General features: G+C 30.6%; 2 protein-coding genes across 3 annotated transcripts; one reads left to right on the top strand and one right to left on the bottom strand.

Moving 5' to 3' along the window:
- Positions 1 to 2,880: 2,880 nt before the first annotated feature.
- Positions 2,881 to 8,250, top strand: LOC107404546 (conserved oligomeric Golgi complex subunit 2). 2 transcript variants are annotated; one of them, XM_016011499.4, is made up of 12 exons: positions 2,883 to 3,514; positions 3,929 to 4,135; positions 4,527 to 4,863; positions 5,369 to 5,530; positions 5,694 to 5,793; positions 5,891 to 6,106; positions 6,194 to 6,302; positions 6,605 to 6,805; positions 7,060 to 7,164; positions 7,487 to 7,612; positions 7,738 to 7,872; positions 7,995 to 8,250. In XM_016011499.4, exons 1-12 carry the CDS (start codon positions 3,059 to 3,061, stop codon positions 8,106 to 8,108), a joined length of 2,268 nt encoding a protein of 755 aa, XP_015866985.2. In that variant the 5' UTR covers positions 2,883 to 3,058; the 3' UTR covers positions 8,109 to 8,250. The 2 variants fall into 2 exon arrangements, with proteins under 2 accessions (XP_024924466.2, XP_015866985.2); XM_025068698.3 differs by lacking the exon at positions 6,605 to 6,805 and having other exon boundaries at positions 2,881 to 3,514.
- A 1,440-nt stretch (positions 8,251 to 9,690) lies between these two features.
- Positions 9,691 to 10,403, bottom strand: LOC107404544 (putative calcium-binding protein CML19). The gene has a single exon (XM_016011496.4). It carries the CDS (start codon positions 10,275 to 10,277, stop codon positions 9,855 to 9,857), a length of 423 nt encoding a protein of 140 aa, XP_015866982.2. The 5' UTR covers positions 10,278 to 10,403; the 3' UTR covers positions 9,691 to 9,854.
- Between the last annotated feature and the right edge of the window lie 3,865 nt (positions 10,404 to 14,268).

Here is a 14,268-nt window from a genome sequence, read left to right as displayed (position 1 = left end):
TGTTTGTATAATTCAGGAAGGTGTATATGAAAAAGCCTCATAAATCTAGGTTCTATTTTTTTAGTTTATTATTTTGATTTCAATAAATTCTCAAAAAACTTTTAAAAATAAAAAATATATGTAAAACTATAAATACAAATATATAATTGAAAAAATTAACCTGTACATGAAATGAAAGTATGAAACTGCTTTGACCGCCTACTGCACTTTCATACTTTCAAATCTGTGTAATTAAGAAAGTAGCTAGGTTAGCGGTGGCTGATGTGGAAATATCAATGCCCGGTGAGGCTATCAATGGCTCTTCAATTTATTTATTTGTTTTATTTATTTTTTAAATTAAAAATCCAATAAAGAAAAGTGGAACTTGTTATAATAAATAAATAAATAAAATAGCACCTGTTAGGACATGTGGCAACAAGGTTTTACATCTACTTCTAGCTCCAGTTTCTCCAATATTTAATTATTCTGAACAGGACCAAAATGGGACGTTAACAGAACCATTTTCCTTTTTTTTTTTGGGGTTAAAAATAAAGACTAAAATTATATATCTTTAAGAAGAAAATTAACAGAAAGGTTCTTTTTTTTCCATAATAAATCATGAAAAAATAAAATTGAATCTGTATTTTAAAAAAATGAAAACTATAATTTCATTTTCTTTTTAAATGAAGGTTTAATTAAAGCTACATAAATATTTAAAATTATTCAACAAGGAAATACTTCTTCCAAAAATTATAAAAAAACGCTTAAATATTTAAAAATTGAAATGTAATATATTTAAATAAGAGAAGAGGAGAAAAAAATAAGTTGTTGAAAAGAAAAAGAAAGTTATCAAAAATTGGTTTTGAAACATAGAAATATTGCTTTGATAGATTTGTTTCTTTAGATAAAAGAAAGAAAAAAAAAATCTATTATAAATTTACACCAAACGTATTAACTTTTGCATTTGAAAACACTCATAGAAAATGAGAAATCATGCTTTGTCACCAAAAAAAAAAAAAAAAATTGCTTTTAAGGAGTCAAACTTTTGTCTAAAAAAAGAATAATAAAAAAATCAACCTTTAGGAAGAATGACTGGATTTCTTTTTGCAAGGCCAAATAAACTTGATATACGTTCCTCAAATATATAAAATAAGACAGTTTTGGCGTTTTGAAAGTTTTATGCATATATATCTTAGTCCAAATGGTTTTGGGTATAGAATTTCTATTGTAGTCATTTTTCTTTGCACAACTACAAACTATTTTTTTTTTTTTTCTATTTTTGTTGGTCAAAACAGTCTCAAATCTATTAAGAGTTATATTTTCAAATAACTTAAAAATACTCTGTACTAAAGCATTGAAAAAGATTTTTGTTGTTTTATTTGCATTTACATTATGATTCCAAAAAATGCATATGATTTTATGGTTTTAAAGAAATTTTGTTTTATGATATTTTTTGTAATTCTTCAAATCAATTGTATAATTAATTAAATATAAAAAAAAAACGAAATGTTGAAAATAAATATAAGACTGCGAAACATCGTGGCTTGGCCACTTAATTTTTTTTTTTAAAAAAAATTGTTATCAAAATTTGATTTTAAAATGAAAAACATATGTTTAGTTAAATTTTTTTTTTAACTAAATAGAAGCTTAAACCGAAAATTATGCTTGGAAGGAGTCTCAAAATTTAGAAATAAAGTCTAATACAAAGGGGTGGTTCAAATTTTGAAACATATAAAAACATCTAAGCACAATCCAATATTAATTTACCTAAAAATTATTTCTAATATTAGTTATTCCTCCCTTGGTAATCTCTAGTGGACTGTTTAAATAAAAAGAAAAATGGGAAAAAATAATATTTTTTAATGAAATGTTGGTTTTAGTTTTTCGTAAAATTTTTTATGTTCAACAATTTTTGTAACAATTTGACAATTGAAAGAGGGTCCTATTTTCCTTTCAAAAAAAAAAAAAAAAAAAAAGAGGAAAAAAAAAAAGTTCAGTGGGTTACACAGTAGTATCATGTGCAAATTTCTGTTTGAATAGTAAAATTGTCGATATGTGAATAAAATGATATAATTTATGATTTAAAGAAAAAAAAAATGGTGCGGATTATTGAAATTCGCAGACTTTATAACAAAACTAAAAAATGACCAACATTATGTGTAAAAAGTTTAGGTGACTTAGACCTGAATGGGCTAATGATGAAAACCTTTGGTCGAAGACCATAATTGAGTGGATTTGGACCCTAATTTTTGTCTTTGATGGGCCAGATCTATGTAAAATGGGTTTTTTGTTTATTTGGAAAGCCTACAACAGTACAACATATTCATCCAATGAAGGAAAAAATTTGTAATACTCCCAGAGTACTGAGCCTTTAGAACTCCTGCCTTTCATTTATTGACATGTGGCTGACACATGGATGATATACACGTCAGATGGCTTCCTCAAAAACACTTAACTCAATACACGTCAGATGGCTGCCTTTCATTTTTTTCTTTTTTGTTCTAAGGACTCAATACTCCAGGAGTACTAGAAATTTTTCCAGCCGCTCTGGTTCAAGATTAAGCAATACAAATAGAGATTGTAGTTTCTTTTTTTTTTTTTTTTAAATAAAAAATAAAAATAAAAATTGAGATTGTTGTCCAATTAAAATGAAATGAAACTAGCTCAGTGTCTTTTCTTTTTTTTTTTTTCTTTTTTTTGGTTGAAAATAATGGGAAAAATTGTTAAATGATTAAAATAAAAAATATACTTTTAAATTTTTTTTTAAATATTACAAAAATTAAAAATTAAATTTTTTTTCCCCAAAAAAAAAAAAAAAAAAAACTGAGAAAATATATAATTAATTAACCGTCATAATAATGTCAATTTTTACACCATAGCGCAATCCAATTTCACCCTTCTAAATTAATGTTAAGACTTCTCTTCTACCTCCTCTCTCTCCTATCGTAAAGTGATATGATAATACCCTGAAACAAAAACCACCGCCTCTTTCTCGGCAACCAAACAAGAGGAAAAAAAAAAGAAAAAAAAAAAGAAGAAAAAACTAAGTGGGAAAAAAATTCCTAAAGTCCAAGCTGCAATGGCGGATCCGATCCCAGCACCACATAGATCCGCCACTGACTTCTTCTCGGACCCACTCGATGCCCACCCGCTCTGGTTCAAGCCCTCTCTATTCCTCTCCCAGAATTTCGATTCCGAATCCTATATCTCCGAGCTCCGAACCTTCGTTCCTTTCGACACTCTTCGATCCGAGCTTCAGAGCCATCTCTCTTCCCTCAACCACGAACTCATCGAGTTGATCAACCGTGACTATGCTGACTTCGTCAATCTCAGTACAAAACTCGTCGACGTGGATGCAGCTGTGGTGCGAATGCGCGCTCCATTGGTTGAGCTCAGGGACAAGATCGAGCAGTTCAGAGGCTCCGTGGATGGCGCGCTTGTGGCTTTAAAGAACGGTTTGAAACAGAGATCGGAGGCTGCCTCCGCCAGAGAGGTCTTGGAGCTTTTGCTCGATACATTTCACGTGGTCTCTAAGGTATGCGTTTTATTTCTTATTTTCATTTTCGTTTTGATTTCCCCCCCCCCAAATGTCCGATTTCGAATTTAGAGCGTATAGTATGGATGGGTGCTTTTTCTAGAGCTTGATGTTTTATGGTAATCTTTGATTTTGTCCACAATGTGAGTGTTGTTATTGAGGGCTATTTTTTGTTTGGTTTAGTTTTAGCTCCATTGCAATGGTTGCATTAGAAACTTACAAGAACGATTTCTGTGTGTTCACATTGTAGGAGGTAGATGAAATTGGATTTTCCAATTTGCTTTTTCATTTCACATTTGTTTGTGATTATGTTGGGTCTGAAAATCATCGTTTAATTGAGATAGCAAAAACTTGCTTGGGTAACCACGTTATTGTTTGGAGTGTTAGAGTCATTTCCCTGATGAATGGATGTAGGTTGAAAAATTGATAAAGGAGCTGCCAAGTGTGCCAGCTGATTGGTCAAATGGAGATGTAAATTTGATGGACAAAAACTCTATGAATAACGGGCCTTCCTTACAATCTGTTGAGAATGGAACAAATCTAAGAGAGACTCAAAGTATGCTTTTGGAAAGAATTGCAACCGAGATGAATCGACTGAAGTTCTATATCGCTCATGCGCAGGTCTTTGTTTTGCTCTCTCTCTCGCGCATAAATTTGATTAATATATTTTTTTATTTTTTTTCAAATGTCTATTTTTAATCCATTACCTAGGTATAATCTATTCACTCTTGCAACTTCCAGTTTCCAAAAATTATAATAGACAATTAAATTGAGATTTGTTTCTTAAACTTTTCAATTACTATATGTTAGTTGTCTCACTGCAGGAACCACGCTACTAATCAGTTTATTTTAAGATGTTCAAATATCCCTTTTTTGTTGGTTCTATAGCATGCCTTTGGCGTATGTCTATTCATTCTTAAATTGAAAGTGGGAATATCAGCGTGCTAAGTACTGTTTTCTTAGGCAGTTGTTAATTCTGTGCTCATCGATCCTCTCTATTATGCCAGTACAGAACCTGCCTTTCATTGAGAACATGGAGAAGAGGATTCAAAGTGCTAGCTTATTATTAGATGCTAGCTTGGGACATTGTTTTGTAGATGGACTGGAACACCGAGATGCAAATGCAATTTACAATTGCTTACGTGCATATGCTGCAATTGATAACACTAGGAATGCGGAGGAACTTTTTCGTACAACTGTAGTCGCTCCCTTGATACAGAAAATTATTCCACATGGACCATCAGCACTGGATCTAGGGTCTTCTGGAGATGAACTTGAGAATGATTATATGCACATCAAACAATGCATTGACAAGGACTGCAAATTTTTGTTGGAAATTTCTTTTGAAGGTAGTTGCTATTTTACGTTGAACTCCTAACAGATTAGCAGAGCTCTGAATTATTACGTGACTGAGGTTTTGACTCTTGAGGCACATTGCACTCATGTTCTACTGATCTTCCCCCAGTGTGTCACTGGCGAAAACTCCATCACTTTTTGTCATCTTCTTGTTCAGCCTATCGTCAGCATTTTACAAAACATGCTGGGTTTCCACTGCCTTTAACTTCTTCTCTGGGACTTGCTAATTAATTGTACCCTTCATCTAAGCTGGCTTACAAAAATGTTTTTTTATATGCCAGAGCTTTTATGATAAAGTATCAATGTTCTTCTAGTTCTCATAAAATCAAAATTAATTCTATCCCCTTTTTTCCTTTTTTCCTTTTATCCCTCGTTGTACATAATTAATGAGTTAGATTGAAAACAATCAAAGTATTTGACACAAGCTACATTCATGTGTACTTGATCAATATTTTCACTTTATGCCCCCTAACTGTTGTTATTGCTGGTTTTATTCAGAAAATTCAGGTTTGCATGTATTTGACTTCTTGGCCAATTCAATCCTCAAAGAGGTTCTCTCAGCTATTCAAAAGGGAAAACCTGGTGCTTTTTCTCCTGGAAGACCCACAGAGTTCTTAAAAAATTACAAATCAAGCCTCGACTTTCTGGTTGATCTAGAAGGTAGTGATGATTAAAATGCTTTTCCCTATTATATCATCCGAGAATGTCACAGACCTTACTTGGTTATTCATGCATATATGAAGTGATATCATTGGACCATAGTTATATGCATATGAGATTATCTTTTGCTCATTTTGGTTATAACATCCAATTGTCATGCAAGGCTACTGTCCGTCCAGATCTGCTGTTGCAAAATTCCGAGCAGAAGCAGTTTATAATGACTTTATGAAGCAGTGGAATCTTGGGGTTTATTTCTCTTTAAGGTACGCAATGCAAGTCTGAATGCTATCCTATCTGTACTAATAGATAGGTGCATAGATTTTTGTGGTGACGACTGATCTTATAACAATATCATCTCAGGTTTCATGAGATAGCGGAGGCTCTTAATTCGGCACTTGAGTCGACCAGTCTTGTTCCTGTTCATAATGAGCACTCTGGTCAAGGAAATTCTCAAAATTTAACATTAAAGCAAAGTGTCACTTTGTTAAATTCCTTGAAATCCTGCTGGAGAGAAGATGTTCTTATCCTTTCCTGCGCTGATAAGTTCCTGCGCTTATCCTTGCAGCTTCTATCAAGGTCAGTTTGAATTGGAAGTTGGTACTTTGTTTTAGTTATTCTTCTATCTTATTAATGATCCACAGCCTATTTGTGTTTGTCCGATAGATACTCGAATTGGTTGTCATCTGGTTTGACTGCTCGTAAGGTGGGAAATGCAGGCTCCAACAGCGGAAATGAATGGGCAATTTCTGCTGTCCCAGAGGATTTTGTTTATGTATGCATCTTTTCTTGTTTCCACAAAATTTGTTATCTTTTGCAATGATGAAATTTGTGTGAATAACCTTTAGTCTTTAACATGTGTGCAAAGTACTGAAATCATGCTAAGTAAAATTAGTTACAACAAAGAGAGAAGTAACTCTTTCTAGACTTGCTACATAGTGTGCAATTATAAGACCTTATGCACACAACAATCTATTAGAGTTTCGCCCGTTGACAGAGATTGATCCTTCTTAAAAAGAAAAGGATGAAATAATCTTTCCTCACCTACATGCTGATACATCTTCATAACTTTCTCAGATCATTCATGACATAAATTGTCTGGCCATGGAGGTTGACGGAGACTACTTGGAACATGTTCTTCAGCTACTTTCTTCATGCCCTTCCGATGCTCTTAATCTTGTAAAACAGAGTATTTCTCAGGGTGGAAAGTCATTGAATGATTTAATACCTAAAGTTATCAACACAATTGTAGCAGCTCTAGTTGAGAAATCTGATGAGGTAATGAAAATGATGGTGTTTGCATCATCTTCCTTATCAGAAATGTGACATTGCTGTTAGATATTCAGATATTTTTCTGGGTGATTAGGATAGTGGCAATATTCATGCATTTCTCGATGTTTTTTTTTTTTTTTTTTTTTTTTTGATGAAATTCTCGATGTTTTGTTCTGTGATTAATTTCTTTAGTTTATTATTTAATCCTGTCTCTGGTCGAATTTGATATCCACCATATGTTATTATGCCATAAAATGTAGGACTTGAGACAGCTAAAGGGAATAACAGCAACATACAGGATGACTAATAAACCTCTTCCTGTCCGGCATTCGCCATATGTATCAGGGATATTACGTCCTCTGAAGGTTCGCTGCTTTTTCATTTTGAACTCTTTTATCATCTGGTGTTTCTAACAAAAAGCAAGAGTAATGTCTTCTCCACTCCTATCTGCTTTGCTAGAATCTTTGATGCAGCAATATGGACGTATGCTATAGATAATGCACTTGTTATGTTATAAGTATCTTATTTTCTTTAATTTTTTCTTGTTTTCAATAATATCATACTCTTTTAGCTAGAGAATTGGGATTGTGGTTGAGATTAAATCCTCACGGGTTACAGAGGGGTATCAAAGCTAGGATTCATACATTGTGATATTATAAGCTATATTGAAACATCGGCAATTTCCAGGCTTTTCTGGAAGGAGAGCGAGCTACCAAATATTTGACCGAGGAAACAAAAAGCGAACTGCTTATTGGTGCTACAACAGAGATAACCAACCGTTATTATGAGTTGGCTTCTGAACTTGTTAATGTGGTAAGTAGCTGAATGCCAAAATTACCTTTGTAAAAAAAAAAAAAAAAAAAAGGATCTTCTAGATTTCACTCTCTCTCTTTTGATTATTATTATTATTATTTTTTTTTTTTTCCCATCATGGTCAGGCTCAAAAAACAGAGACATCACTCCAAAGAATAAGGCAAGGTGCACAAAGGCGTGCAGGAGCAAGCTCAGATGTCTCAGACCAGACCGTGTCCAACACAAAAAAGATTTGCACACAATTGTTACTGGATATACAGGTATTCTGTCCTATGGTGATTCCCTGTGATTGCTTTTTAGTTCATATTAAGTTGTTCAGCAAGCAAACTATACATCTTTCGGGTGACATGACTAAATTTCTTCTGTGACATATTTCCGCCAGGAGTACGGTCGCAACCTCGCTGCTCTTGGTGTTGATGCAGCAAGTATCCCGGCATACCGTTCTTTGTGGGACTGTGTAACCCTTCCGGACAATCCAATCCCCATCAATTTTTAGAATTTGGACATTTGGCTTCGACACCCTCCTTTTGTAGATTACTACTGCCTTCATTTTTCCTTCTATTATTAGTTGATTTTGTCTATGAACCACAAATTTTCTTTTTCCTTTTAATAGTTACATATTAGACATTCAATTTCAATTGTTTGGACTTCTCTTTTTCTTTTTCTTTTTTTTTAATTAATGAATTACAGCATGGCGTTATCAAGCCTAGGATGAGCATGAGAGAGGTTATTATTCTGGAGTTCCGTTGTAGTAGCCCCTTTTTTGGTGCTTTTATGTAATTAATAATAAATATTGTTGTAAACAAAAGAAAAGAAAACCATATGAAAACCCATCTTAACTTTTTAAATTTCTTTAGGCTATTTAATCAAAATTGGCTTATCCGTTGGAAATGCCCAAAAAAATAAAAATAAAAAAGGGGTCAGATAGCTCTTTTACTGGGCCCAGATTATCCTAAAAAAATACTCTCTAAATTTGTATTCATAAAATCTCAAATTTTTAACTCCCCTCTTGTCTTGCGAAAAGCAAGATGAGGTGGAAACTTTGAATTCCAATTGCGGAGACAAATATGAAAATGTCATCCAGAACAGTAATTTCGTAAGGGATAATATCAGAATTTGACTGCGGAACATTATTTTTGTTTTTCATTTATTCCTTATTCTGTTTTTTCCAGGAAAATGAGCAAATCTTCTAGTGGAAATAGCCACTCGTTCAATCTTGTGTGAGAAGCGTGTGTATGGCTTACGACCTTGAAAGAGGTTTGAACTGTCTTCTACCTAATTCATTTTAACATGTGAGGTCAGAATCAAGAGACTATTGAAAAAACACGTCTACAGCAGTCTTTGTATGAATTTCATTGGATTGCCACCAATCTTTTTTCTTTTCTTTTTTTTGGTACCCAATGAAAACTGCACTTTTTATCTTACTGGAATGGAAAAAATATTCAGACCATTTATTTTTACAGTCTTATCATAAATTTTTAATACATAATAAAAATAAATTGAAATAATTTTAAAATGATTAATATATAATTTAATATTTTAAATATATTGATATGATTCTAAAATAATTAATATGTAATTTCACGTTTTAATGTATTTTTCTTATATTGTGTTTAAAAAAATTTGTAAAAGAGCTATTCCAACGACCACCTGATTTGATTTTATGTCAAGAATGAAGTAGAATAGCGTACCACCATTTATCACGTTTAGAAAAAAAAAAACTTTCTCTGCTCACTTTCTCGGAAAATTACTGCATCCAGCACTCTCTGCGAACACGTCTTCAAATGGTTCCAAGTTATACCCAAAATGAAGTTTTTCCTACAATGTCACTAGTTACTGTTCATAACACTATATAGACTAAAAGAAAAAACTCAACACTTTTTTTTTTTTTCTGGTAATAAAGAAAAACTTCAAATTCCATAATAAAAGAGCAAACTAAATGTTCCTATATCTTCCATTTCAGCAAAGAAGCTTGCAAATTCTGTGTGTTACAAGGAAGCAAAAATTACCAAAATGCTTGCCTTTTTTATTTTTGAACTAACCAAGACTGAATGAAAAATATATGTAATCTCATAACGAAAGAACAACAAGAATCATATATGTTTATTAAATGAATCAAAAGAATTATATGATTATTACAGGACCATGGAAATACAGTATCATCAACATATAAATAATAAGAAGTTCATCATTGACACTCTATACAACAAGAATTACCAAAAAAATAAATAAATAAAATCTTCTACTGCATCATGACTCTGAATTCTTCGAAGCAAAGCAAACCATCCCCATTCAAATCAAACTGTTTGATCATTCCTCTGCATTCATCAACTGATCTTGATTCACCCAAGTTGCTTAGCATCCTCTTCAAGCTTTTGGGAGTAATATAACCACAACCTTCAATATCATACAACCCAAAAGCCTCTCTCAAGTCCTTCATTTTCTCTTCCTCTTCTCCTGCTTCCAATAGATGAACAAGATCATCCAAACCCAATAACCCATCTCCATCTGAATCCAGTGATTCCACGGCAGCTTCCACCTCTTTTAGCAGTAGCTCTCCACCCATCAAGCTCAATCTATTCTTGAGCTCCATGGGTGAAACTTTTCCATCTCCATCTTCATCGAAGAAGCAGAAAACCCGCTCTAATTGTTTGTAGCTGCTCATTTTACGAATGGGTATTTACGAAAACTGAAAAATAGTAGTCTTTAATGGACAATATGGACACCAAGTTCGTAAGCTAAAACTAGCAGATAAAACAAAAACTCAGAGTTGGGATTGTATGAAAGATTATGAAAAGCGTTCTCATATATATATATGCCGTCTTTCCTTTTGGAGCCGCGTTTTATCTGTTTCAGATTTTTAAAAACCGACTATCTAAGATAGTGACAAGAAGTTGCCACGAATTTTCCCCAAAAAAAAAAAATGGAAAATAAATAAATGAGATAATGAATTTTCAATGAGGAAAGATAAGAGGGAATGAGTAAGAAATGGCGTGGCTTTTTTTTATTTTATTTTAATTTTCTTCTAGGAGGTGAACAGCGTAATAAATTTGCTGAAGTGTCGAGAATCTTGGTCAACAAGCCGACTTTTTGTGGCAAAATCATATAAATATATATATATTTTTTTATTTTTTTGTTTTTTGTGTTGGTCGCCAAACGCGCCTTTGCCTTGTATCTGATGCGTGTATATGCGTACATTTTGATGTGACATATTATGTCCATATGATCCATGCATGACAAAATAATCCGCTTTCTTTTTTATTTTCAGTGGGGTGACTTGGATAGACTTGTATTAGGTTGGACAAAATCCAATCCAATCTGTTCAATCCATCTAATTCAATTTATTCTTAATTGAATTTTTATATTAATTGGATTGAATTGAGTTTAAAATATTACAAATTATATGGATTGAATTGGAAATTCCAATCCAATCCAATCCAAATAATATATTATATAACTAAAAAATTATATTTTTTTTATTTTTTTATTTTTATATATTAATTTTAATATATTTTTTATTTTTATATATTATTTTTTATTTTTATTTTCCATTTTTATATATTGATTTTTAATATATATATATATATATATTTTTTTTTTTTCTTTTTTTTTACATTCCCATATTCCAAATCCTAAATCAAATTGTAAGTTGTAACCTTAAACTAAACATTTACCTTTGTTGCCACCCACCACCAATCCATCACCATCACCATAATATATATATATATATATATATATATATATATTTTTTACATCCCCATCATATATATATATATATATATATATATCTACATATATTGTATCCAATTGTTACTTATATATATATATAAATATAAATGTTTAAATATAATTTATTGCTAATTTTATTGTTTTGATCTTCGTAGAGCTTATAGAATTAACTAAAATTAGTGAACTTGTCAACGTTGATTGACTTATGATTTACCAAAATTTTAAGGTTAAAAAATAAAAAGAATTATGCATTGATTCTTGAGTGAATGAATTTTGACGAATGTATTATTTTACATTATTTGCTCTAACAATTTTAATTTAATTTTACAGGAGTGAGATGATGACATTAATATTTGTTATTTAATAAGTGTATGATGTATATTATTTGCTACATTTTCTTCTTTATTTTCTATTGTAGACTATTTTGTATTATTCTAATTGTATTTTATGTTTGGATAATTATAATTTATTATTTATATTTTATATTTGGAAATTTTTTTATTTGTATTATATATTTATAAATTAGTAAGTTTCAAACCAATCAACCAATCCAAACCAAACCGATCATAAATGATTTGGTTTGGTTTGGATTTAATGCTTTAATGGTTTGGTTTGGATTATAAATTAAAAAAACCGATATATATGGATTGGGTTGTACTTCGGTCCAAAATCGAACCAACCCAATCCATGCTCACCCCTAACTTGTACTATAAAGTTAATCAAAATTCTGCTGGCAATTTTAATGCATTTTTATTCATGATTAGAAACTCTAATTTTAATTTGTTTTGAACTTTTTGATTAACTTTGTGTTACCATGCAAACTTAGTTGTTTTGGTTATTTTTTGAAGGGGTATCTAATTTTGTTTGAAAAATGGGTGCTCAATAGCACTGATTTTGTTTCATATGCCCCAAAAAAAAATAATAATAATAAAATTGTTTCATCAAATAAACAGTTTTAATTTTGAGAAAAAAAAACATTTATGTAAGCTGGGTGTATGTGATTATATCAATCCATGTGTGATTCATCGTTGACAAAAATAATTCACTTTTTTTTTTTTGGGGGGGTGCTAGTATGCAAATGCAAACTCAGTTTAGGAGATTTGAAGACAAATTCAATTTTTTTATTTTGTCCGTTATTAAATCAGAGTGACTTTAGATTTAGAATACAGTATCAAATTCTTTGAAAATGTTTGCCCAAAAAAAAATTTCTTACATAATAGGGTAGGTATTCACTATCATCAATCTTAATTTTGATGCAATTTTCGTCTATAAGTATTTTAATATTCATGTTTCATACATTATATTCAGAATTGAAATCCATTTTTTTTGTATGGAAATGAAAAGTATCCTAATCTTATAAATTCTGTACTAAAAATTCATGAAGTTGATTTTTTTAGTCAGTTTTACGGTAAATAGGGAAAAAAAAAAAGAAAAAAAAAAGGCCCATCTTTTCAAAAGAATCCACCATTTAAGTATTTATAAAATATATCAATCTATCATTTAAGTGTTTACAACGTAATTTTATAAAATTTATCATTTTCTTAATAATGGCATCTACATTTTATTTATTATTATACTTAAACTATAAATTTAATTATCAACTCACAAAATTTATTGAAGTTCATTTCATAAATTAAAATAATAAATGGCTAAAAAAATTAAAGTTATTAAAATTTAAAAGTTAGAAATTATTTATTAATAATAAATTCCAATTTAAATTGTGGAATATTTGACGCAAATAACTTATAAACAACGTATTAATGCTAATAGAATAGTTTCAAATCGATTTCGATACGGGATGGAGATGTTTTTTTCTCATTTTTTCTATCCATTTGAGACGTGTTGAAGGGCTTTAACAAGCTTTATAAATTTATCGAAGTTTGAAGAATATATTGCATTTGGACATTGCTTAGAAATAAGATTGGGCCATTAGACCTATCCCAATAATTAATTAAAGAGAAAATTTCATTTACACCATTTAAATTTTGTTATTATGTCATTTAGATTCCACTTTTGAAAAATCATCATTTACGTTTTTTAAGTTTTCTAAATATATCAAACGAAATTTAATCATTGAAGACTAAAATTTTAGTTTTAAAATATCATTTAATTATAAAATATTGATTTTTAATTTTTTTAGTCATTAACTGTTAAAATTAATTAGTAAAAATTAACAAATAATGGTCTATTTTGATAAATATACAAAAATAAAAAGAAGTTAATAATAATTTTCAAAAGCCATGTGTCTCAGTCATTTCCTTAAAATCACAATCAAAGAGCTCATCTAAATTAAACTCTCATTCAACAATGATTTTAGTAGGGATGGCAACGGAGCGGCCTTCCCGGTACCCCGGCCTATTCTTTAAAAATACTTCCATATCGGCCTCGTAAACCGTGTTTTTTTTTATATATAATATAACTGAGGTGGGAATTCTTTAACGGGGAAATGGAGCAGGATTTCCCATTTCCCCTCTAAAAAATTATTATTATTGTTATTATTACTATTTTAAAAAATATAAATATTTTTAAAAATATATTATATATTCAGAAAATTTATTCACAATTACTAATATAATTATATCAAGTATACAAAAATATATAAAATATAAGTATAAAATATATTTTATTAATAATATATATACATATATGAGGTGGATACAGGACGAAGGCAGAGCAAATTATCATCTTTTAATTATAGGGCTTAGAGGGGGCAGAACCGGACTTAGTTGGAGAATTAAGATATTCAGACTTGGACTTACGAAGTCAAGGCATTGTACACAAACATTAAAATGGCATTCAAGAGAAACAAGGAGAAACGAAACAAGAAACAAACAACAACACATATGGAAACATTTTAGAAAAAGAAATTTTAGAGCCAAATTCAAAAAATAAATGAAATAATTAGAGAGTCTAAGTGACATATTAGC

The sequence above is a fragment of the Ziziphus jujuba genome, chromosome 2 (assembly GCF_031755915.1).
Source record: "Ziziphus jujuba cultivar Dongzao chromosome 2, ASM3175591v1".
Classification (NCBI taxonomy): Eukaryota; Viridiplantae; Streptophyta; class Magnoliopsida; order Rosales; family Rhamnaceae; genus Ziziphus; species Ziziphus jujuba.
This window is presented reverse-complemented; position numbering and strand designations above follow the sequence as displayed.